At 31.4% G+C, this 23,011-nt stretch overlaps 3 protein-coding genes across 3 annotated transcripts; 1 reads left to right on the top strand and 2 right to left on the bottom strand.

The window, feature by feature from the left end:
• Positions 1–611: 611 nt before the first annotated feature.
• LOC123905564 (secretory carrier-associated membrane protein) lies at positions 612–5,893 on the top strand. The gene is made up of 12 exons (XM_045955217.1): positions 612–968; positions 1,889–2,002; positions 2,127–2,189; positions 2,811–2,844; positions 3,053–3,175; positions 3,551–3,613; positions 3,750–3,843; positions 4,495–4,540; positions 4,635–4,702; positions 5,157–5,205; positions 5,432–5,497; positions 5,609–5,893. Exons 1-12 carry the CDS (start codon positions 912–914, stop codon positions 5,696–5,698), a joined length of 867 nt encoding a protein of 288 aa, XP_045811173.1. The 5' UTR covers positions 612–911; the 3' UTR covers positions 5,699–5,893.
• Positions 5,894–8,892: 2,999 nt separating this feature from the next.
• LOC123905563 (ATP-dependent RNA helicase A-like) lies at positions 8,893–9,818 on the bottom strand. Its single transcript, XM_045955216.1, has one exon. It carries the CDS (start codon positions 9,741–9,743, stop codon positions 9,270–9,272), a length of 474 nt encoding a protein of 157 aa, XP_045811172.1. The 5' UTR covers positions 9,744–9,818; the 3' UTR covers positions 8,893–9,269.
• Positions 9,819–11,746: 1,928 nt separating this feature from the next.
• LOC123905562 (PAP-specific phosphatase HAL2-like) lies at positions 11,747–16,358 on the bottom strand. Its single transcript, XM_045955214.1, has 3 exons — positions 15,738–16,358; positions 13,543–14,230; positions 11,747–12,288 (listed from the first exon to the last, which is right to left on the bottom strand). Exons 1-3 carry the CDS (start codon positions 16,150–16,152, stop codon positions 11,985–11,987), a joined length of 1,407 nt encoding a protein of 468 aa, XP_045811170.1. The 5' UTR covers positions 16,153–16,358; the 3' UTR covers positions 11,747–11,984.
• Positions 16,359–23,011: the final 6,653 nt, after the last annotated feature.

Below are 23,011 nucleotides of genomic sequence, written 5' to 3'. Positions count from 1 at the left end.
AAACCGCGGATAACCGCAAAAACCGCATTAAGTTACTATTATATATTTATATTCCAATATCGTAAAAGAAAATATATTTATATTCCAATATACATGCCCAATTACCAAGTCAGTCGACCAAATTAATCGAACTTCAAGTTGTTTTTATTTTTTGTACTGAAATTTTATTTTGGTGTTGTAATGTTATTTTAAATAAACAAATTTTATCGGTACCGTGATGTTATTTTGAAAATTCAATTTTTTTATATATTTAAAATTGTAAGTTACTATAATGTTATTTTGGATAAATAATTTTTGTTGGTACTACAATGTTATTTTGGAACTTCAATTTTTTATTTTTTTTTTATGCTTAAAATTGTTCGGTACAATCGTTATGTTTTAAACCGCACCAACTGAACCGATCCAAACCGCATTGGTTTGGTTTGGTTTGGATGACTTTTTAAAAATTAACCGAACCAAACCGAACCGCATGCATTTTTATCTCGCGGTTAGGATGACTTTTATGCTCAAAACCGAACCAAACCGCACCGCGATCACCCCTAGCATAACCCGTTCATTATTTTAGTGTGAAAGAAATAAATAAAGTCTCTTCATCCTTTTTTCCCTAGAAGGTGTATTAAGCTGACCAAAATAAAAAGACCCTTCCTCTGTCCTAAAGTCTAAAATTACTCCAAATAAATACAACAAACTGCTCCCATTTTATTATCTTTTTTATTTAAATTTTTTATTAAGTATCTATTTTTGTTGTTTTGCTTCCATTCTCTTCCCTTACATAAGAAGATTCAAAATTTGCAACCTTACCTTAAACAACAACAACTACAACATTCATTCATTTCATTCCAAATCTTCTTTCTTTTCTTCCCCTTTACAGTTGTTTGCATTCTCAACTGCTTGCTTCAACCTCTCTTCTCATGGCGGGTCGCTATGACAGTAACCCCTTCGATGAAGAACAAGTCAACCCCTTTTCTGTAAGTACCTTTTTTTCTAAAAAAGATTCATTTTTTTCAACTGGGTCTGTGAATTTGATCTTGTTCAGTGTTGTTTGTGTCTACAACTATGGATTTGTTTATTTTTTGGATTTTGGGTTTGCAATTGTTGTGGTTTATTCTTGGTTTGACTTGTTTCATACTTACTATGTTTGATGAGCTGGTTCCAATTTTTTGTTTTATTTTGCTTTTTTCCTTTTAAAAATGGTTTCTTTTGATTTTAATTTTGTACTTGAAAGATGGTTTCAACTAGGTTGGTCAGAAATGATGTAGCTGTAACATGGGGGAACAACCTAGTCCTAATGCTCTTCACTTTTTAATAATTTTGAATCTCGTGGTTTGTGAATTCATCTATCAATTTTGAATTGTGATGCATGAAGTAGTAGTGACACAGGCACCGGATACGACACTGCCACTGATATGCCGACACATGTAATAATTTGATAAAATGATATAATTGAATGTAATCACATGCATTGGTCTTGTGTTGGTGTCCAAAATACCTGACATGTCTTCGATCTGAAAGTGTCGGTGCTTCAGAGAATGTGATGACATCGTTTGCTGAACTATAAGGTCTTGGTCCCTGAGCAACCTTCGAGTTTAACCATGTCAAGTGCTTCCGTCGCATTTCTCAGAATAATTAGCTACCATGAATGATATCCTGTCATGAACCATGTTTAATGATAGACCAAATAAGAAGGACTTAGATTTGAATTTCTGTCAATAAACATTCATAATACATCATTATGGTGCCTTTTGGTTCATAGCCGACCGTGCTGTAGTAAGAAAAGATTTCAGTTGTTGTTGTTGTTGTTAAGTATTGTCCACTTTATTAATAAAACAGTATGAATTATTCATAACTTCTTGCCCATAGCTCAAGCAAATGCTTTAAAAAATTTCAGAATCCTGGAAGTGTTGCTCCTGCCACAAATTCAAGACTTGCACCTCTTAATGCTGAACGTGCTGATTATGGTTTTGGGGCCACAGTTGATGTACCTCTTGATGCTGCATCAACGGTATGTGTAATGATGAACGAGTTTGTTGAAATACCAGATCCTTTTTTGTACATGTTTGTAAATGTATTACATGTTTTATTTCAAGAATTGATGGTTTTCTCATTATGATATGTTTTAACATTAGGATGTGAAAAAGAAGGAAAGGGAACTCCAAGCGAAGGAGGCTGAATTGAGAAAACGGGAACAGGTATACAATCGGATCTAATGAATGACCTCTACACGTACAATATTGTATTATGTTGATCGTTGGTTTCCTTTTCCTTTTCTCCTCTCCCCCCTCTCCAGCCTATGATATAATTTGCATACCCTTATAAAATGTGTATCTCGGGAAAACTAGTATTTACAGTGAAATCTAATTCTTATTGCTGAGTTTTTATTTATATGTTCCCAGGAAAAATATTTCCCGTGACATTTGTAATCGATAAACTATAGATATTGACTTAATTAACAACCCAGTTGGTTAATATAAACAAAATTATTACTATTTTATATATTAATTTCAGAATTGTAATGCTTGAATCTTTGTGATTACTATATTATTTTTTTAAAGTTTCGACATTATGAAGACATCTGAAATTTCTATGATTAGAAGGTAGGTTGATTTCTGGAATAATGTATCTTCTTAAACATGTGTTATGAGTTATCCTCTATAGATCTTGGTGTCTTCTATTCAATGTTTAGTAAGTATATGTTGAAATGTATTTTCAGTTAACTGTGTATATATGAAGCCTCGACTACTAGTTTCTTATTAACTATACATACCTGGAAATTCACCTGTATTTATTTCTATTGATTTGTCAAAATGCAGGAAGTCAGACGGAAAGAAGAAGCCATTGCACGAGGTAGTTTACCTTTCTTGTATGTGATTAAGTTTACTTGTTTCTTTATTTGTTTTTTGTTTGTCAACAATCAATCCAATGCTGAAATAAAACTACTACTTGAGAATTTTATAGTTAAGATCCGTCGACTCATTCTACAAACATGATCTGTGAACTTATCTCCTAGAAAAGTTTGGACTAATGCTTTTCTTGACAAAACTTTGTTTTGCAGCTGGAATTGTTATCGAGGAGAAGAATTGGCCACCATTTTTCCCAATTATCCATCATGATATCGCAAATGAAATTCCAATTCACCTTCAAAGACTTCAATATGTTGCATTTTTTTCGTTGTTAGGTAAGTTATCCTATCTTGTTTTCTTCTTGTGGGGAAGGTTATTGGTAGAGCGATGTAGTACTCAATGAGTAAATAAGAGGCTGCGTAGTGCAGCATTGCTTTTAATTGGTGTCAATGACAGACTTTACATCTTAGTACTGATAAGTTTTGAAGGCAGCCGTTTATTTTTTGTTTCCACGCCCCAAATATATAAACAAAAGCCCTATAATTAATATATAAATGACTAAAACCTGTTTTATTGGGCATGTCAGGGACATGTCAATGATCAATTTCTCTATTTAGTTCTTAGCTTGGTGGAAATGCTGTTTTAATTTGATTATGGTTATAATATAAAATGCATCTATATGATGGTTGATGATAGATTATATGATGCAGGGTTAGTTTTATGCCTTACATGGAATGTTGTAGCTGTCACTGCAGCTTGGATTAAGGGAGAAGGTCAGTTTATGGAGAAAGAATCATTAATGGTTATCAAATGGCTTAAAAGAATCATTAATGGTTATCAAATGGCTTGAAATACAAACCTTGATTCAACAAATTCTATGCATATTTAACTTGCCCTTGTTTGTTTTAGGTGTAAAAATATGGTTTCTTGCTATTATATACTTCATAGCTGGAGTTCCTGGAGCATATGCCCTGTGGTATCGTCCATTATATCGTGCATTTAGGTAATTATTCCCAACATTTACATGCATTTGACTGTTCGATTTTCGCCATTAAATTTTGAAATTGCAAGCATTTCTTTTATATAGCTTCACTGTGTAAGACCAAAATTTTGTCATTTTCGGTGATGTCCATAGTTATCCTAACAGTAAACATAGAAGTTTTAAATTACTCCCTCCGTTCCCTATTATAAGCAAAATTTTACTTTTTAGGCTTATTGAATAACTGATGTATTTGGTCTATATTATCGACCAAATACATCAGTAATTCAATGAACCTAAAAAACAAATTTTTGCTTATAATAAGAAACAAAGGGAGTAGTTAGTTAAATGAATTCATGTCTTGGAACTTTTATCTTTACCAAAGCGGAGAGGATTTTTTTTTTGGGAACTTTTTGGAGGTCAATTACATTGTTCTGTTCATTGTTTGATATTCCCTAATATCTATAGTTAGGTACAGTATAGTATCGATAGTTAGTTAGATATGGTTAAATAGAGAGGTTGGTAGGACAGATATTTAGCTTTTAATACACGTGATAAACGCATGATCCCACCCAATGTAGCAAGAATGTGCATCCAGCCATCCACATATTGATCTTTCTGATTTGATTAAATTACTCTCTTGATCGTGGATTTGTTGCTTTGTTACTTTTGCAGGACTGATAGTGCTATTAAATTTGGATGGTTTTTTCTGTTTTACCTGGTAAATTTGGATGGTCTTTTGCTTTATGCATGTTAGCTTTGTTTTGCATATTGAACATAAATTAATTGGCCCTCGTTTCTTTTTCTGCTTACAGCTTCACCTCGGGTTCTGTATCTTAGCTGCAGTTGCTCCTCCTATTGTTTTCAAAGGAAAATCCCTGACGTATGTTGACTTCATATATATACATCATTCAACATGACACTGTTTCTTATTTCTAATTGCTTATGCATATACTTTTACCCTTGTACATGGAAATTGAGAATTTTAAATGGCCTTTCCACGACCTTGGTTTTTAACACGACGGTCGTGATCAACCCTACTTAGTTGGAAAAGGCTTTTGTTGATGTTTCCTTGGAATGAAAGAAGTATCTACGAAAAGAATTATAGAATTCGACATGAATTGAACCTAGGACATGTAGATAGTTAATTGCTCTACACAAAATATACCCGAGCTGAAGTCTTAGATTATCCTCAAATACTAAAAAAGTTAGACTAGTAGTAGGCATGTTAGTAAAAGTGGTAAAATCTATGATTTCGGTATTCTATATTTTCAAGAGCCTTGTGTTATTTTCATTTTTTTGGCCTAATGCTTGGTAATGTCTTCTCATTGATACAGAGGCATTTTGTCAGCCATAGATGTGATTGGTGACTATACTTTGATTGGGGTAAGTATGCATGTCCTGAAGTATTTATAATTTCTGTGTTATATTTCATTGTTGTCGAACATTTCTAATTTGCTTAGGCGATTTTACACATGCTAAGCCAGTTTAAAATTTTTCACACATGCCACGTTACAGTTCTAAAGCGAATACTGCAAAATCTAAGCAATCAAAAACATTATGCTTCTGAACAACTGATAATTGGTTTTGTTTTTGTCCATTATGCTTGTAGATTTTCTACTTTATTGGATTTGGATTATTCTGTCTTGAAACATTGATCAGCGTTTGGGTTATCCAGGTTCGATTATGTACTTTTCAATATTTTAACTTTTTCTTAAAACGTATCACTTAGAATGCACATGACCAAATTATCTGCAACTTGTTCATTTTTTGCTTTGATTGCATACAGCAAGTGTATATGTACTTCCGTGGCGGTGGTAAGACTGCTGAGGTGAGGAGGGAAGCTGCACTAGGAGCAATGGGAGCCGCTCTACGATGATGAAGCACCTTGTGTTCAGTTGTGTTGTAAATTACTTTCGATAGAAATTGCGATAAATATATTACACCAAGATTTTTTGCTGTTTTTGTTTAACATGCTACCTGTTACATGTGATTTGTTAATGTATATTATCTGCAGAAAGTGTAGTAGACATTAATTGGTTGGTAAAAGCATGCTACATTTTATTGAGTTATATATAGTTTTGTGGACAAATAAGCTTACTACTATGCATTTTCACCTCATTTGCAAATTAACATCTAAAAACTAATGTTCATTTAGTTTGTAAAGCACTGATTAGCTTGTATTGTTAACCAAAATTGAGTGCAAATGTTCCTCTATTGATAACCATTTCTCACTTTTTGGCTTCTTCAAAAAAAAAACCATTTCTCACTTGTTAAAAAAAAACTTAATCTTAGAGAGATTTCTATTATGTACTAAATATGGAAAAAAATAATCAAAATTTCAAATGATACACATGAGTTAATTTTAAAAGCAGGGACTAATAGTTATGACGGAAAATATTTAGGAATTAAAACTTGCTGAAATTTTGTATTGGTTCTAAAAATAAAATTTGAGATATTTACAGGGATTAAAAACTTATTTTAAAATTCTCTCAAGACCTTCATATGTGTTGGGTCGGCCTTGTGTGTACGAACACATCACGATTAAAAACTCACCAATCAAAATACTACGTTTGGTAGAATACGAGCAAGTTTCAAAGTAAAGACACAATCAAAACATGCCATGTGTACTTGTGACAGGTTAATGCGAATACGATCATCAAAAACACGTCACAAATAAAAAATTCACTAGTCAAAATACAACATTTGGCAGAATACACACAAATTTCAAAGTAATGATACAATTAAAACACGTCATGTGTACTCACCAATCAAAATACGACATTTAATAGAATACACGCAAGTTTCTAAGTAATGATCCAATCAAAACTTGCCAGGTGTACTCATGACATGTTTGCGCTAATGCGAAAAGAATCGTCGAGAACACATCACAAATTAAAAAACTCACCAATCAAAATAGAACGTTTGGCGAATACACGCAAATTTCTAAGTAATGATACAATCAAAACACGACACGTGTACTCGTGACGCGTCTGTGAACAGCAATTCAATCGTGTTAAATAGCATTCTTCTTTTACTAAATTTCATATCACGAGTTAGGACTATATATTCAACACTCTCACTCTCCTTTATGCACTCTCATTTTAATCTCTATAATCAGAGGCTAAAATTTGTTAATATTCACTTTCATTCTCCTATTTTCATCTTCCACTATAGATCCCTCCAGTTCACATTCTTTGTCTCTATTTGTAGGTAAACTTGTTTCTTTTTGATCTATAAGTAATTCTAATCTACCTCTCTTAGTACAAGTCTTTCCTATCAATATTTATTGTTGAGATTCTTTGAACTAATTAATTAATTATGTAATTGTTTGATTTGAGAATATATCTAGGGATCCACATTGCATTGGAGCTCCAAAGATGAGGTGACCAATAACTTAATGTTTGGCCACTTTGCACAAGTGCTTGTTGAATTGGATCTTCAAGAAAAAAAAAAGAGAGGTAAAGTTCTAGTTCCTTTAAAAAATGACTAGATTATTGGGGTGTTGAGGGACATTTAATTGTCTTTAGCAACATTACATATTTACATGTGACTTTTTTTTACCAACATTTACATGTGACTTGTAAGACAACTATATAACTTGGTATTGGCTTGCAAACAAATTTTATGAAAATTTCTTCTTAATAAAATCCTTATATTATTAAAAGAAAACTTATATATTTTTTTGACAAAAAAACACTTATATTGAAAAATCATATTAGGGTCCAAGTCCAATAGATCCCAGGTCAGCAAAATGCAAGGGATTGAAAAGGGAGAGCGTCTTCTAATTAATAACACCCATTCAATGTTTGAAATAACATGTTTAATCATATGATAGGCTATTTTTTTTGCCATTACAATTAGTAGTAATGACTAATGAGAAAAGAATAAAAAATATTGAGATATATAGTTAGATTCATTAGTTTTTTTTTTTTTTGACAAAAGTTAGATTCATTAGTTTTTTTTTTTTTATAAGCAAGTTAGATTCATTAGTTGGTTAGTATATAAGATAGGATGTGAACAATTATCAATTCCTCTTCAATTTACAACAATGAACAACACAATGCCATTTTACGATAATTTTCATCACAATATATAATAAATCCAATATATATTAATACAACGGGAATTTCAAAATTTTCAAAAAAAGTTCATTCCACCTCGCAAACGATTCTCAGCAGTAGCATCAGTGTCGAACACTTCACCTTTTCCTTCATTTTTATTTGTTCCTGAACTCATATCTAATACTCACTCTCTCGTTTTTCTTACTTATAAAATGAAAGAGTAAAAGTATTAGATATGGGTTTGGTAGGAGATGAAGAAGAAGGAGAAGATGGAGTGTTCGGCATCAGTGCTATTGCTGAGAATCCTTTATTATGTGGAATAAACATTTTTGAAAAATTTGAAACTCCCATATTGTGTTAATAATAATATATATTAGGTTTGATATTGTGATGAAAATTATCATATTATAGCGTTGGTGTTGGTCATTGTTAATGAATAACATGCTTAACCATGTGATAGGGGCTAATTTTTTGCCATTACAATTAGTATTAATGAGAAAAGAATATGGAATATTGAAATATATAGTTAGACTTATTAGTTGGTTAGTGTATAAGGTAGGATGTGAACTAATCAATCCGTCTCCGATCATTAATAATGAATAACACCAACACTATTATATGATAATTTTCATCATGAATTATATTATATAATGGAGTTGGTGTTGTTCGTTGTTGAGAATTGGCGACGGGTTGATTAGCTCGCATCTTATCTTATATACTAATTAAGTAATGAACTATATATATTTCAATAAGAAATCATGGTATTTATCTTCTAGGAACCGTGTTCAACTCTTCTAGAAGATAAAAAATTGTTAAATTGTTAATGATGACATTCAATCATATTATTTGGCAACAATTTTATAATATTTTAGTAAATTTTTAGGTGTAATTACATAGTAAAATAGAAAATTTTAGCGAAACAAAGACATAGTAAAGAATTTGAAAAAAAATCATAAAACAAGTGAAATCTTAGACACTGAGGCCAAATTGGGTCATAAGAAGAGGAAAATTACCATACTAACACAAGATAGCCAAACTATGTATATCATCTTCTTCATACTACATATTAAACAAAAATACACTCCACAATTATATAATCCTCTCCTCCATCAAGAAAATCCCACAAATTTTCTTTTATCTATAGATATAGAAGTAGACATAATCAAAAGCATATAAGCTCCAAAGAAAATGTATCTACTTACTATTTATTTTTTCATCTAAAAGGGTGATCAAAATTCAAAACCATATATTATAAATTGTTGCATACATGCTACATATATATAATAGTGTTAATACAAATAGTACTAAGGTACTATAGTCTTAGTACTAGAGACAACAACTTGTTAGTTGTTACCATACATTTATAATTAATGCACTTCAATCCATTCAACAATAAGCTGAACACTTCTTCTTACAATCAATAGTACAACCACCACCGCCGCCACCGCCACCGTAGCCCTTACCGGACCGGCTGTAAGAAGTGAAACACTTAGCTGGACATGTCAACTTTTTTTGGTAACAAGGTCCTTTATCTTTGCATACAACAGTGGGCCTTACTATACCATTTTTATTGTGTCCTCCATTTGGACCTCCATACCCGGATCCATATCCACCTCCAATTCCATTACCAAACCCGTTTCCAAATCCAGGAATGTTGAATCCTCCTCCTGGTCCAAAAAAACCACCTGGAATACCACCATTACCTTGGTTGTTGTTATTGTTATTGTTTTTGTCTTTGGGCTTGGAGTGTTGTTTGACTTGAGTAGGAGAAGATCCGGATAAAACGGGTCGGGTTGCAAAAGAGGATGAAGATATGATCAATAGAGTAGTGAGTAAGAGAAAGGTGGTAATAGGTTTCATGTTGATTTTTTTTTTTTGTTGAGGAAGAATATAGTAATGAGATGTAGTATGAGGAAAATGGGTGAGATATAGATATAGATATATGAGGATGAATTAATTAATATTTAAATATGTTAGTGGAATAAATTTATGTTAGTTAAGGCATTTATTAGGAGGGTGTGGAAGACAGATGGGAAGATTTAATTAAGATCTTTAAGTCGGTTGCCTGCCTCTATTTATTAGACTAGACTCTCTTTTTACATGATGATGATCTTTTGTGTCCAAGGACAATATTTCTATGTATAACACCACTAGCTAGTGTGTCAAATTTAAGAGTCATGTGTGTTTGTTAGTTTACATATCAAGTTCAATTGGGTTTCTAAAAATAAGAGTGTGGTTTATAGTACTAATAAAAAAGTGTCTTAACAACCAATCATTAGTTGGTCAAGTGGTGATTGACGTTAAATTTGGTAAAGTAATATAGTTCGATTCTTCGCAACCGTAATTGAAAGGGGGTTGGAACCATCCGAACCAAATTAGGCGGATCGGATACTCAGGGTGGAAAAAAACTAAAAAGTGTGTTAGCAATCTTTCAATGTTATGAATCAATAGTTGAACTTTGTTTAGAGAGTTATTTACATTTATAAATTCTAACAAGTTTTAAATATGATAATCTTAAGTCGAGAGGCCATATGAAAAAAGTATAAATGTGTTACAATAATAACTTGGTTTTTTTAGTAAATTAAAGATGTTTCTCGTATGTAATTATAGAGATTAATTTCTGGGAATAACTAAGATTCATTTAAAAAGTTTTTTTTAGTAAACTAAAGGTGTCTTTCGTGTTCAAATGTTTGTTCTGGGATATTAAATTTAAAGGGGTTGTTAGTTGTTACCTCTTAATAATTTGTATCGATTTAGAGATACTTTGTAATTGTGTTACAAATGACATCATTATATCATATTATTATTTAGATTAAAGTATTTAAATTTATCATATATATTATATTGATAATTTTTTACTTATATTCAAGAGTGAAAGGAGTAGTTTGCACTAGCATCTTCAATGAGTTTATTCATGATTCATGAATCTAACTAAGTACCAACATTTTCGGTTCTTTACCATTATCATTGAAGTTTGCCACAATAAAAACTTCTCCAAGCAAATGTTCATCAACTTAAAATATTAATATGTAAGATAAATTGCGAGATTCATTCTAAGTTTTATGTTCACCATTGAAATAAAAATTAAATGATTTATTTTAAAGTGATGTAACTCTATAAGACGAGAATTTTTTTTGGCGTTTTTTGTATTTGTCGCATGTCCTTTTAGTTTATTATTTTACTTTTTTGCTATTTAAATATTGAATGTAATAAAAATGAGAATTGTGAGAGAAAAAAAATCCAAATTTTTAAAATTTTACCCCATTTACGTATAAGAAAACTCAAGGCGCACTATGAGACTCATTTAAAGAATCTTGAGTTGAGTTTGGTGGTAAAGATGGAAATGCCATTAGTTGTACAAGTGTAAGGGCCCACAATATTTTCTTCAAGTTAAACTTCTAAAAAAGTCAAATTTGTGGTGCCAAAAAATCAACAGGCTATTGAATGCAATAAATGAAGTTTCTGACTTCTCGAAACCAATTTGTTCATTGGTCAAATGGGTTGAACTTGCAGCATCAATGCTCATCTTACAAACATCTTAATGTGACATACACATTTCCACTGTATCCCCCTGTCTCTCCCCTACTTAACACATTTATCATTTACATCTATGATAAGACACATGACAACGCGTTTTTGCATTTTCATTTCACACGCATTCTATAAAATAATATCTACATAAATGTTCGTATAGAAAGTGAGTTTGACAGAATCACAGTATATTGTACCTCAAAATTTCAACAAAATCGTAGTGTTCCCGACATGCACTTAATTTGACATTATCAATTAGTATGCAAGTACTTTGATATAATTGACAGTATACAGTACTTATTCAAAATGAATTGAATCTCCAAGTAGACTTGTTTATCTTAACACATTCATGTTCAATTCCTCGCAGACGAAATGATGTTAGGACCAAACAATGGGAGCTTCTTTTTCCGCTCCTCACATGTGTTCAGAAGGATACTTTCGGACAAAATGATGTTACTAATATGTCAATGCATATAGTATTATGCAAAACCAAATCTAAAAGATGAAAAAATATTAAGATTATTTGCTATGTGTATATATATATATACATCTATAGTTATAGAAACAGCCTCAAAGGCTAGAGGATCCCCAGCTAGCATCAACAGCTTCAATGATCTTTCCATGCAACGAGGCTCCAGAACAAGCGATTATACCGCGATCTAAGCCTTCTAAATACAAGCCTTTTGAGAAATCTAGGGGATATCCTCCAGCATCTGTTACCACACCACCGGCTTCTTGTATGATGATAACACCTGCAGCATGATCCCATATTTTCTCCTTGTAACCTGCCCTTGCAAATTTCATGAAAACCTCAGCATCTCCACGACCTATTGCTGCATATTTCACCATGCTGTATACTCTTAATGGTTGTTTCCTGCACATACCATAAAAATAATGAAGTTATAGCTATATACTTCTTGTTTGGATAAACAACTTAAAGGGCTTATGTATACGCTATTTTCTATAACAAAAGATAAGATACAGTCAAGTTGTTTTCATAAGCTATCCTAAAGAACTTTGTGGAAATTAGCTGAAAGCAGCTTATTATAAGTTGTTTCTATGTATTCTCCCAAATAGTCTCATAAATTATGTTAGTAGATAAACTCAAATAAGTCTATCCAAACAGATTCTTAGTGGCATGTTTATGCTGCCTTTGTGACTTTTTCTAATGTTTTCATTTTTTCAAGCTTTTCACATATATATAAATGGGAATCTAACTAGCTAAACTACACATTTAGGTGTGGAATATTGAACTAATCATCACAGTTTCTGCTACCAATCTTATTTAACATGTTCATCTCAAGAGTACTAATTTAACAGGATTATTGAACCTTATAATTTAAAATTTTAAGATGTATCTGGTAGTAATTTTACAGCGACAGCAACACTTAAAAAAGAACGAGAACATGAGAATAATCCTGTGCTATTATATCTATATATGTCGCGCTGTTAAAATAAAATAGCAATTAGCGGCGGATTTTGACTGAAACTTTAGAGAGAGTCGTATAACTAATAAGTATTAACATTTAACGTAAAGAACGCATCTTGTCGTAGTGGTAAAATCGCTACCTTTTACCTCACACGACGGGTTCGATCCTTCTCATTCCATTTTTTCAATAATAAAGTAATAATACACTAACTTGAAACAAACAATGGAAACTATCGGGATCGATCACCGAACCATCCACTCGCAACACAAACTCTTGCCACTACGCCATTAGATACAATTGACAATATTTAGATAAAACACTCTTGACACGGGGATTTGGCTTTGCTCCATTTACTATCCTCAATTCTTGTCCATTTATGAGAGATAGGCACAATGGTAGATTAATGAGATCTATTTTAATAAGTGGAAGATAGGTAAATGGAGCAAAGCCATACTTGTGCCACGGCACATCCCCGCCCTAGAGAAGGTCCGCCCCTGATAGGAATGATTAAATAAGTAGAATATCATGTAATTAGGAGTGTAATTATTTGTATTTATTGCCTTTAAGTCTATATAAAGAATCTCTGCTGTGTAGTTGAAAGTTGAAACACATCATATTAACAAAGATCAAGAGGTGAAAAAGGGAGAGGCGGAGAGTAACTGGATATTGAAATGGAATGAAAAAAAAATTAAATGCACCTGAGACCAACACTGTGAGCAAGTCCTGCAGTAAAAGAATGGCTTGAATTGGCCTTCTCAACTGGTTCACAAAACGTAGCCAATGCTGGATTGTCGATAGAAGAGACAAAAACTTGTTTTGCATGGTTTGGCCACACAAACATCTTATTCACATTTAGCAGTGGTTGCATCCAAGCTTTTCCACTACCCTTTTTAGCATATAGCACACAACCTTTGTTCCAACTATCAGAATTCGGAGGAGTTAACTTTGACACTATCCTATGATACCGATGCTGATAACCTAACCATTCCTTCCTCATTGGATAGTTAGGACATCCAAGAACACCAAGCACTACTTCGCCATCCTCTATGAGCGCTAGAGCTACAGCATATTGATCGCCGCGAACAAACCCGAGTGTGCCATCGACAGGATCCAATACCCAAAATCTTCCAGAAGGACCACCGGTTGAGTTACAACGACTAATGATATCGAGAACTTCTGAAGTCCCAAGTGATGATTTTGGCTTCTGAACCCCAAATCGAGGTGCGTCAGCTAGGCATTCATTCACAGTTTTAACCACAGAGTCTAATAATTCAGATGCATTAGATTTGGAGAGCGTTTGAACATCTTCTTCGGCGACAATTGAGATATTTTCGCTTCCTAGACACTCGGATAATATCCAGCTAACAACTGCTTGGACACTCCAATCTGTTCAAATAGCATTATGAAGTTTTATGTACAAAACTCAGAAAAGTTTCAACCATCATACAACCGGAGTAGTACAGAAATATAATGAAAAAGGCACAACAAAAATTTAATCGAAGCTCTTTACGTAAATCAATGTAACTTGTATGTAATCATACATTGGAACGTTACAATGAGAAAGGAGATTACGGTATGTAGTAAAATTAGTTATGAACGATCATGATTCAAATTATGATTGTACCTTATTCAATTCAATGCTAATAGTAGCATCTTATTTTGTCAGCAAAAATGTAAAGGCGTTAATGCAGATATTGCTTTCCTTCTTTCGAACGAGGGCATGAGAGATGTGAGTAACTCATGAAAAAGTCAATATATCTATGCATCTAAATGATGCAACCAAAATTAAAGCAAAAATAATATTTCCAGGTAACATTTCAGTTAAGAGTAGTCTGTTTATGGAATAAGATAAGGCCATCGAAATCACTGTATAAATGTTGCAGAATAAAGCCCATGAATGACTGTGAAAGGACACTGAGCTAGGTGTATATATGAAAAAAGATAAATTCTATGGCAGATCAGTGTTGTCTATAGCGGCAATAGCACCATAGCATAGCGGAATTCAAACAACTCACTATTGTTCAGAGATACACTATTTAGTACAAAGTGTTGTCAAAACGGCGTTATAATACTATGGTGTAGCAGAATTAAAAAAATCAGTCTTTTCCGCGGTTGACAACACAAATCAACCAGCTGATGAGGCCATATATGGACAAGTGTTGTCAATGGCGAAAAGCCTAAATCCCGCCATACCGGCCGCCATTTGGCGTCGTCATATCAAGCCTATGGCGGAAAATCCCACAATATCAGCTGAAATTGGCCATGGCGGAGAGCCTAAAAACCGCCACCAATACCCGCTATGGCGCAGTTATGGCCGATATTCGATAACACTGATATGGACTCCACAAAATTTTCCTTATACAAAAGAATTCTACTATTGTTATATCCAAATTCAAACACTTTTGGTTGCAATGAAGAATATATTACTGTATTACACTATTACCATAGAATTCCACCAACCAACCTTACTATTTTCCTTTACAAGAAAATGTGTAATTTTGAAAAGCAATTAGTCATAATTTGACTGCATATAAATGGAAACATAGAAAAAGTCTCCACTAATTTGTGATGTCTCCACTAAACAATATTTTAATTTTAAAGGCATATTTGACTAGTGTTTTTTATATTTGCTAAGTTCACTAAAGATACCTCCATTACTACAAAATTGCGTTCCAAATAAGCAGTAATATTGAAAACTATCATAACCACTAATTTTGATGCAAGACAATATAATCTCCAATTTCAATGCACATATCCAAATAAACCCATGTGCCAAATTTGAAAAAGAACTGATTTTTATTTTTTTAATTAACAGAGAAAAAACATAGCAAAAGCAAAGAATTAAGTGAAAAAAGAAGATTATGAAATGACCCAGATGAGGAAAAAGACTAACCAGCAACAGTAACAGGAGAATTATCATCTTTTGATTGAACCTGATGATTGGTTTTGGAAATTATAGTATCCTGCACTCTCTGACAAAGTGAACAAGCCATTTGAACAGCTCTGACAGCAACATCTAATTCCTTAGAATAATCATCTTTTTCTTGTTCTGATTTGGAGAAAAGATTCAATTTTTTCTGATCATCTTCTTCTTCTTCTTCCATGATAGGTGAAGAAGAAGAAGAACAAGTTTTGTCAAATTTTGAAACAAAACCAATGTAGCTGGTCCTTGAGGAACATGAACCTCGTACAAGTGGTTGTGGTGGTACAACGTGGGTGAATGTGAATGCATCATTGTTGTTGTAGGTGGTTGTTGTTTTTCCCAACAACATACGTGGTGGAATTATTGTGGTGGTAGAGAAAGACATGTTGTGTTGTGTGACAGACACTGCTACGCAACACACAAGAATTTCTCTTTCAATGTTGGACTTTGGGATCTTTTCGCCACTTCTTATATGAATACTAATATTCAATTGTGATTTTGTTTTTTGTTGTTTATGTGAAATTGAAAGGGATAGATAGATAGAAGAAAGAAGAGAAACAAAGCTCAGAAATGAGAATAATGGGAATGAATATCTTATTCTTACCTTACCCTAATGCATCATTATTATATTATTATTACTAGGGGTAAACTCGTGCGTTGCACGGGTTCGATTAAATGTATAATTAAAATATTTTTATAAATGAAAAATAATAATTGTTATAAATATAATAATATCATATAGTTAAATGATAGATATTAAAATAGCTTATTTAACTCATCTTCAATGTATTATTGATCAAAAAAGAATAAGAAAATATGAGACATAAGAGCAATTTAAAGTTCACTTATAGAGATGTCGTAAAATAAATTATAACCTTTAACTTCTAAACTTTTGCCTATAGGTCATATATATTCAAATTATTTCTAATGTAGTTGAGACATACATTTTTATTTTTTTTACAAAACATACCAAATCCATAGTTTAAATAGAAGGAAAACTTCCGATCAAATTGACGTGCTCCACAATCATCACACTGCAATGACCACATTTATTCCATAAAACAATCTTTAAACTTCAGTCCTTAAAAATGTGAAAAATGGATATTAAAAATAGAATAACATTCATATATATATATATATATATATATATATATATATATATATATATATATATATATATATATATATATATATATATATATATATATATATAAAGATAAAGATATATAGTGGCTGACTTACTTGTTGAGAATATATATAAACATAATTTGCTAAAATATCTATACATAGAAAACATACAAAAAATGAGAGAGCATGACTAAACAAAAAGTATGTGATACAGGTGAATAGATATTAGTTATATAAGGATCATGGTTACATTGAGAAGCATTCCAACAGTCATAAGATTTAATTCTAATGATTGTTTAGTTATCATTGCATTATATTTTTACAAATTAACTATGCAAATGTTAATTTATAGCATAAGAAATTAGAACTCTTTATGCAAAAACCACAATAACACATGGAGTTTTATTCTTTTCATTTTAGTGTGCCGTTTCTTTTGCATATAATCAAAAGTCACACTATTAATTGGTGTTTCCAATTATTTGCAATTAAGCATAAAATAAATCTCATAACCGATTTCAATTATTTTTTCTTCTATGGACTAATAATAGACATGTTATTGTTCTCGTATTTATCAATTCTCTTTTCTAAAAAGTCCGATATCAAATATAAAATTATATTCATAGTTATACAATAACTTTAGTAAAATTACATATTATTAATTTTTTTTCTAAGGAAGTTTTTTTTTTGTTTATCAGAGAATTTTTTAGTAAAGTTGGACGCAAAAATGTCAATATGGCACAATTCAATTTTTTCTCAATTACATTATATACTATCATTTATCATTATAAGTCCAAATTTAGTAGAAAGCTGAGACAAATAATATAAGAATACATAATTGTTTGTTGATATATCTTCTTGTGAGAATTTCATTTTAGAATTTCAACAATCATGAGAATTTAATAGTCATAGTATCAGTTATGTCTCTCTCTAAACCATAACCGAGATATAAGTTTGTAGGTCTTACAATATTAGTTGGTCACTTTTAATTAAATTTTTCATTTTTCATTATTGATATATTCTTTTGTAAGAAATTCTCTTAGAGGTGTCATATCATCACAAAGAAGGCCTAAGAGCAATTCAAGCTTCCTTTTAATAGTAAAATATGTTATATCAATTTTCAAGATATAATTTGGCCGATCAATATAATAGATATCCAATCATAAAAATTATGGATTAACATATATGAAGAATATGAAATACAAAATGGATAAATAATAAAATGGTGAAACTGAATATACAATAGATGATAAGATATTCTTATATGAGTGACCATTTGTTTTACAAATTTCTCGTAAGGATGCATGAAAATCAATAGATACTTTAGTCAATATTCTGTCATAGAAATCAATAAATTAGTGAAGGCATACATGAAAAGTAAGAAAAAAACATAAGACATTATTAAAAATTGAAGAATACGTACCCAAGAGTTATATTTGAGAACGGAAATGATGACTCAAACAAAAAATCTATAAATTAGTAAATACCTTTTTCTTCCTCTGGTTCTATCACATGGATCTGGAGTAAGTAGATTAAAATAATATAACGTTTCTATGTTCTCGATAACAAATGAACAACCAATATCAATAAATAAATGAGAAAAATAAGATTGTATACCTACAATCATTGTTATGATAAAAAAATATTTTAAAGATAACTTTTAAATGAACAATATAATTTGATAAGAGTAATTGAGAATATCAGCCTTTTCATCCATTAACATTCTATTTGTAGTGAAAAATTATTTCTTTCAACCTACAAATGAAGAACAAAAACTAAACATTAGTACAAATGAATATTGAGTGAAAATGTCAAATATTAAGATTTAGAAATGAGTAGAAAAAGAATGTGGGGTGGTGGTTATAAAAAGTGAGAGTGAACCTATTAGTCACTAAACTTTCTCATTTTATAAGTTATATTTGGAGGAATGTAAAAGGATGCATACAATTATGATGATCTTTTTGGTTACTCATACAATTATGATGATGCTAATTTAATTTTTTTTAGATTTAATTTAATAAATTAAAAGAGATAATATTAAGATTTTAACAAAGATTGAAAACATTTTCTTAGAGTGCAACATCATCACAATGAAGGCCTATGAGCAATTCAACCTTCCTTTTACTAGTAAAAGATACTATCCTTTGTTTGTGATAAAATTTCATTGAGGATGGTTTATAGTGAGTTGGTTCAGTGATGATTGACGCTGAGCTTGATAGGGATGATCATGGTTCAATCTCTTACAACTGTGATCGAAAAAGAGCTAGCTAGAACCACATAACACCAAAACTGACTTTGAACCATATTAGACAGTTCGGTAGAGGCCGAATATTTATGGTGAAAAATAAAAATAAAAATATTGAGGTTCATTCAATGTGGGTTTGATGTGATGTAGTCATTTCTTTTTTTTTTTTTATTTTTCATTCATCTAATAACTATAACTATTTACGATTTCATTCTTCTTTATGCTATAAATTAAAATATAAACAAGGCATAGTGACAATAGATTTTGATCAAAGTGACCAGGAATTTGGACCCATGATAAAGATTGGATTTTTATTTGTGTACTTCCATAAGTTTTATAATAGAAATTAATTATCGTTAAATAATAGTGTGGCATTTATTAGTTACTCATCCGTTTCAAAATGAGTGAGCCAACTGATTGAAATACGCATGACAATGCATGACTTTGATGATTAATATCTTTAATTGTATAATAGTAAAAAATTATAAAAATTTGATATTTTAAAAATACTCATCGAGACGAACCTAACAACATCTTATATGTTAATATTTATTTTTATTTATTAGTAAAAAATTATGGTCAAAACAATATGTGTCAATAATACACATATTCAAAATGACTCATTCATTTTGGAAAGGAGAGAGTATCATGTTAGCACAATAGTTGGCCTCTCGAAAACACTATTGAATGGATGCAGTCCAATCAAGGGAGGTTTGAAAGAGAAATAACCTACTCTAGTAGAAGTTTAAGATGAACAATGGAAGTAGTTCTTTGGAGAACAATTGTAGCAATAAGAGAAGAATTTGTTTCAAATGTGACATGTTCGAACCTTTGCATATTTAGGACCGTTTCAGAGTAGGTGTAGACTGTAGTGTATAGTCATGAGTTACTCCTTTCGGTCTTAAATATAAATAAAAATTAAAATATTTTCAGCCAAATACATTTTGATTTTTACTTATATTTAAGACCGGAGGGAGTAACATTTATCGGTGACAACACATACATATAATATTTAATGCATTTTTTAGGTTAATCGTATATTTAATGATGAATATAGTCTATATTATAGATCAGATTCATTAAATACACAATGAACTTATAAAATATATTTTTATTTATAAAGTGTTACACAACGAATATTTGAATATTTTTTTTAGTAGATATTTTATCTATTTCACTTAATATTTTTCTCTACTAATTACCTCCTCATTTTCTCCATCTTCTCTCTTCTTTCACTCTCATTTTTTATGTTGGAGAGAGATGTTTTGTCTGAAAGAATCCAACTCCGTGAACATTGATAAAAAAAAGTACCATGTCATAAAGCAATGTCTTTGAAAGATTCCATACTTTTTTGGTCATGAAAAGATTCCATGTTTTTTGTGGAGGCTATTTTAAAAGAGAAATTATCTATGGAAATTAAAAATTTGTTGTCATGCATTTCTCTTGTGTATTTTTTTTTTCTTAAATAAAGTGGTATTCTACTGAATTAAACTCATATATAATTGTGAGATCTCGAGTTCGAACCCGGGTTACGGCGTCCGACTTAACAATTTCGACATTTTTATTAGTCGAACTAGGACTTATAAGAAAACTGAAAAATGTATAAAGTTAAAACTACGTGAGAAATAGAGATAAACATATATATTGTCAAATACGTTTCCAATTTTTTTACATTCAAATAACATATATATATATATATATATATATATATATATAAGGGAGAGATCAAATTACACCGGTGTAATATTTGAGTAATGTTACACCGCTCAATAACATATATATATATATATATATATATATATATATATATATATGGGGGCTGCTAACTTAGACCCAGTTGGGTCTAAGTTAGCAAGGTGCACCTTTTGAGTTGGACAAAAATACCCATGTTTTTAATTTTTGAAAGAATTGAGCAACAGGGGCATTTCTGTAATTTTCTGCAATTTTACACGCGCCCCCCACTTCTTTTTTCCCCCCCCAGACACGTGGCAGCTTCTCATTTGACAAAAATCGCGCGCGTGCATCACACGCGCCGACAGGCGCGCGTGGTGGAAAGGATGACGCGGAGAGAGAAAGCCTTTTGAAAAGGCAGGCCACGTGTCAGCATATGATTGGCTGCGTTAATTTTTTTTCATTTAATACTTTAAACACGATTATTTCGTCGTAAATTAATTTTTTATTTTTTAATTTTTATACCAAAATTCATAATTTTTTTTTCTCTACAAATAGAGACTTGGTTCGTTTGATTTGGACACCGAAAAAAAAACCCAATTTTTCACTACTTTAAACTCGATTATTTCGTCGTAAATTAATTTTTTATTTTTTATTTTTTATACCAAAATTCATAATTTTTTTTTCTCTACAAATAGAGACTTGGTTCGTTTGATTTGGACACAAAAAAAAAAAACGCAATTTTTCACTACCTTACATCAACTCACTGAAACCATTCTACCAGAAAAATGGTTTCGGAGTACAAATCTCTGAAACCATTCTACAAGCTAAATGGTTTCAGAAGCAAATAACTAATAATCAACTTACTGAAACCATTTTACCAGCAAAATAGTTTCAGATTACAACTCTCTGAAACCATTCTACCAGATAAATGGTTTCAGAAGCAAACACAATTAATAAATTACTCACTGAAACCATTCTACCAGTAAAATGGTTTCAGAATACAACTATGTGCAACCATTCTACAAGCTAAATGGTTTCAGAAGCAAATAACTAATAATCAACTTACTGAAACCATTCTACCAGCAAAATGGTTTCAGATTACAACTCTCTGAAACCATTGTACCAGATAAATGGTTTCAGAAGCAAACACAATTAATAAATTACTCACTGAAACCATTCTACCAGTAAAATGGTTTCAGAATACAACTATGTGCAACCATTCTATAAGCTAAATGGTTTCAGAAGCAAATAACTAATAATCAACTTACTGAAACCATTCTACCAGCAAAATGGTTTCAGATTACAACTCTCTGAAACCATTGTACCAGATAAATGGTTTCAGAAGCAAACACAATTAATAAATTACTCACTGAAACCATTCTACCAGTAAAATGGTTTCAGAATACAACTATGTGCAACCATTCTACAAGCTAAATGGTTTCAGAAGCAAATAACTAATAATCAACTTACTGAAACCATTCTACCAGCAAAATGGTTTCAGATTACAACTCTCTGAAACCATTGTACCAGATAAATGGTTTCAGAAGCAAACACAATTAATAAATTACCCATTGAAACCATTCTACCAGTAAAATGGTTTCAGAATACAACTATGTGCAACCATTCTACCAAAAATAAAAAATAAAAAATTAATTTACGACGAAATAATCGAGTTTAAAGTAGTGAAAAATTGCGTTTTTTTTTCGGTGTCCAAATCAAACGAACCAAGTCTCTATTTGTAGAGAAAAAAAAATTATGAATTTTGGTATAAAAAATAAAAAATAAAAAATTAATTTACGACGAAATAATCGAGTTTAAAGTATAAAATGGAAAAAATCACGCAGACCCATTCATATGCTGACACGTGGCTGCCTTTTCAAAAGCAAAATTTTCTCTCTCCAGCTTATAATCTAGTGTGGCGCAGACAGGATGATCTGATAGATCAGGATGATCTGGGCTGTCTGATTGATCAGACAGTCTTAATGAGATCACATCTTGGCTGTCTGATGGAAATCAACGGTCTGTAACCATGGTCCTTCCGTACGCGCGCGACACTGGATCCACGTCTATTAATCGTTTAAGAAGGTGGGGCGCGTGTTGTTATTTTTTTTTTTATGTAAAATAACAGAAATGCCCCTGTTGCTCTATTCTTTCAAAAATTAAAAGAATGGGTATTTTGGTCCAATTGAAAAGGTGCACC

This window comes from Trifolium pratense, linkage group LG2, assembly GCF_020283565.1.
Source record: "Trifolium pratense cultivar HEN17-A07 linkage group LG2, ARS_RC_1.1, whole genome shotgun sequence".
Lineage (NCBI taxonomy): Eukaryota > Viridiplantae > Streptophyta > Magnoliopsida > Fabales > Fabaceae > Trifolium > Trifolium pratense.
Note: the sequence above shows the minus strand (reverse complement) of the source record. Positions and strands in the feature narration are given on the sequence as shown.

Excerpts from the sequence above, each read along its gene's own strand:
- LOC123905564 (XM_045955217.1), top strand. The coding sequence starts at position 912 with ATGGCGGGTCGCTATGACAGTAACCCCTTCGATGAAGAACAAGTCAAC. Across the intron at positions 2,003-2,126 it reads CTCTTGATGCTGCATCAACG|GATGTGAAAAAGAAGGAAAG; the intron begins GTATGTGTAATG and ends TTTTAACATTAG. Across the intron at positions 5,498-5,608 it reads TCAGCGTTTGGGTTATCCAG|CAAGTGTATATGTACTTCCG; the intron begins GTTCGATTATGT and ends GATTGCATACAG.
- LOC123905563 (XM_045955216.1), bottom strand. The coding sequence starts at position 9,743 with ATGAAACCTATTACCACCTTTCTCTTACTCACTACTCTATTGATCATA.
- LOC123905562 (XM_045955214.1), bottom strand. The coding sequence starts at position 16,152 with ATGTCTTTCTCTACCACCACAATAATTCCACCACGTATGTTGTTGGGA. Across the intron at positions 14,231-15,737 it reads TTCTCCTGTTACTGTTGCTG|ATTGGAGTGTCCAAGCAGTT; the intron begins GTTAGTCTTTTT and ends CTATTTGAACAG. Across the intron at positions 12,289-13,542 it reads GCTCACAGTGTTGGTCTCAG|GAAACAACCATTAAGAGTAT; the intron begins GTGCATTTAATT and ends TGGTATGTGCAG.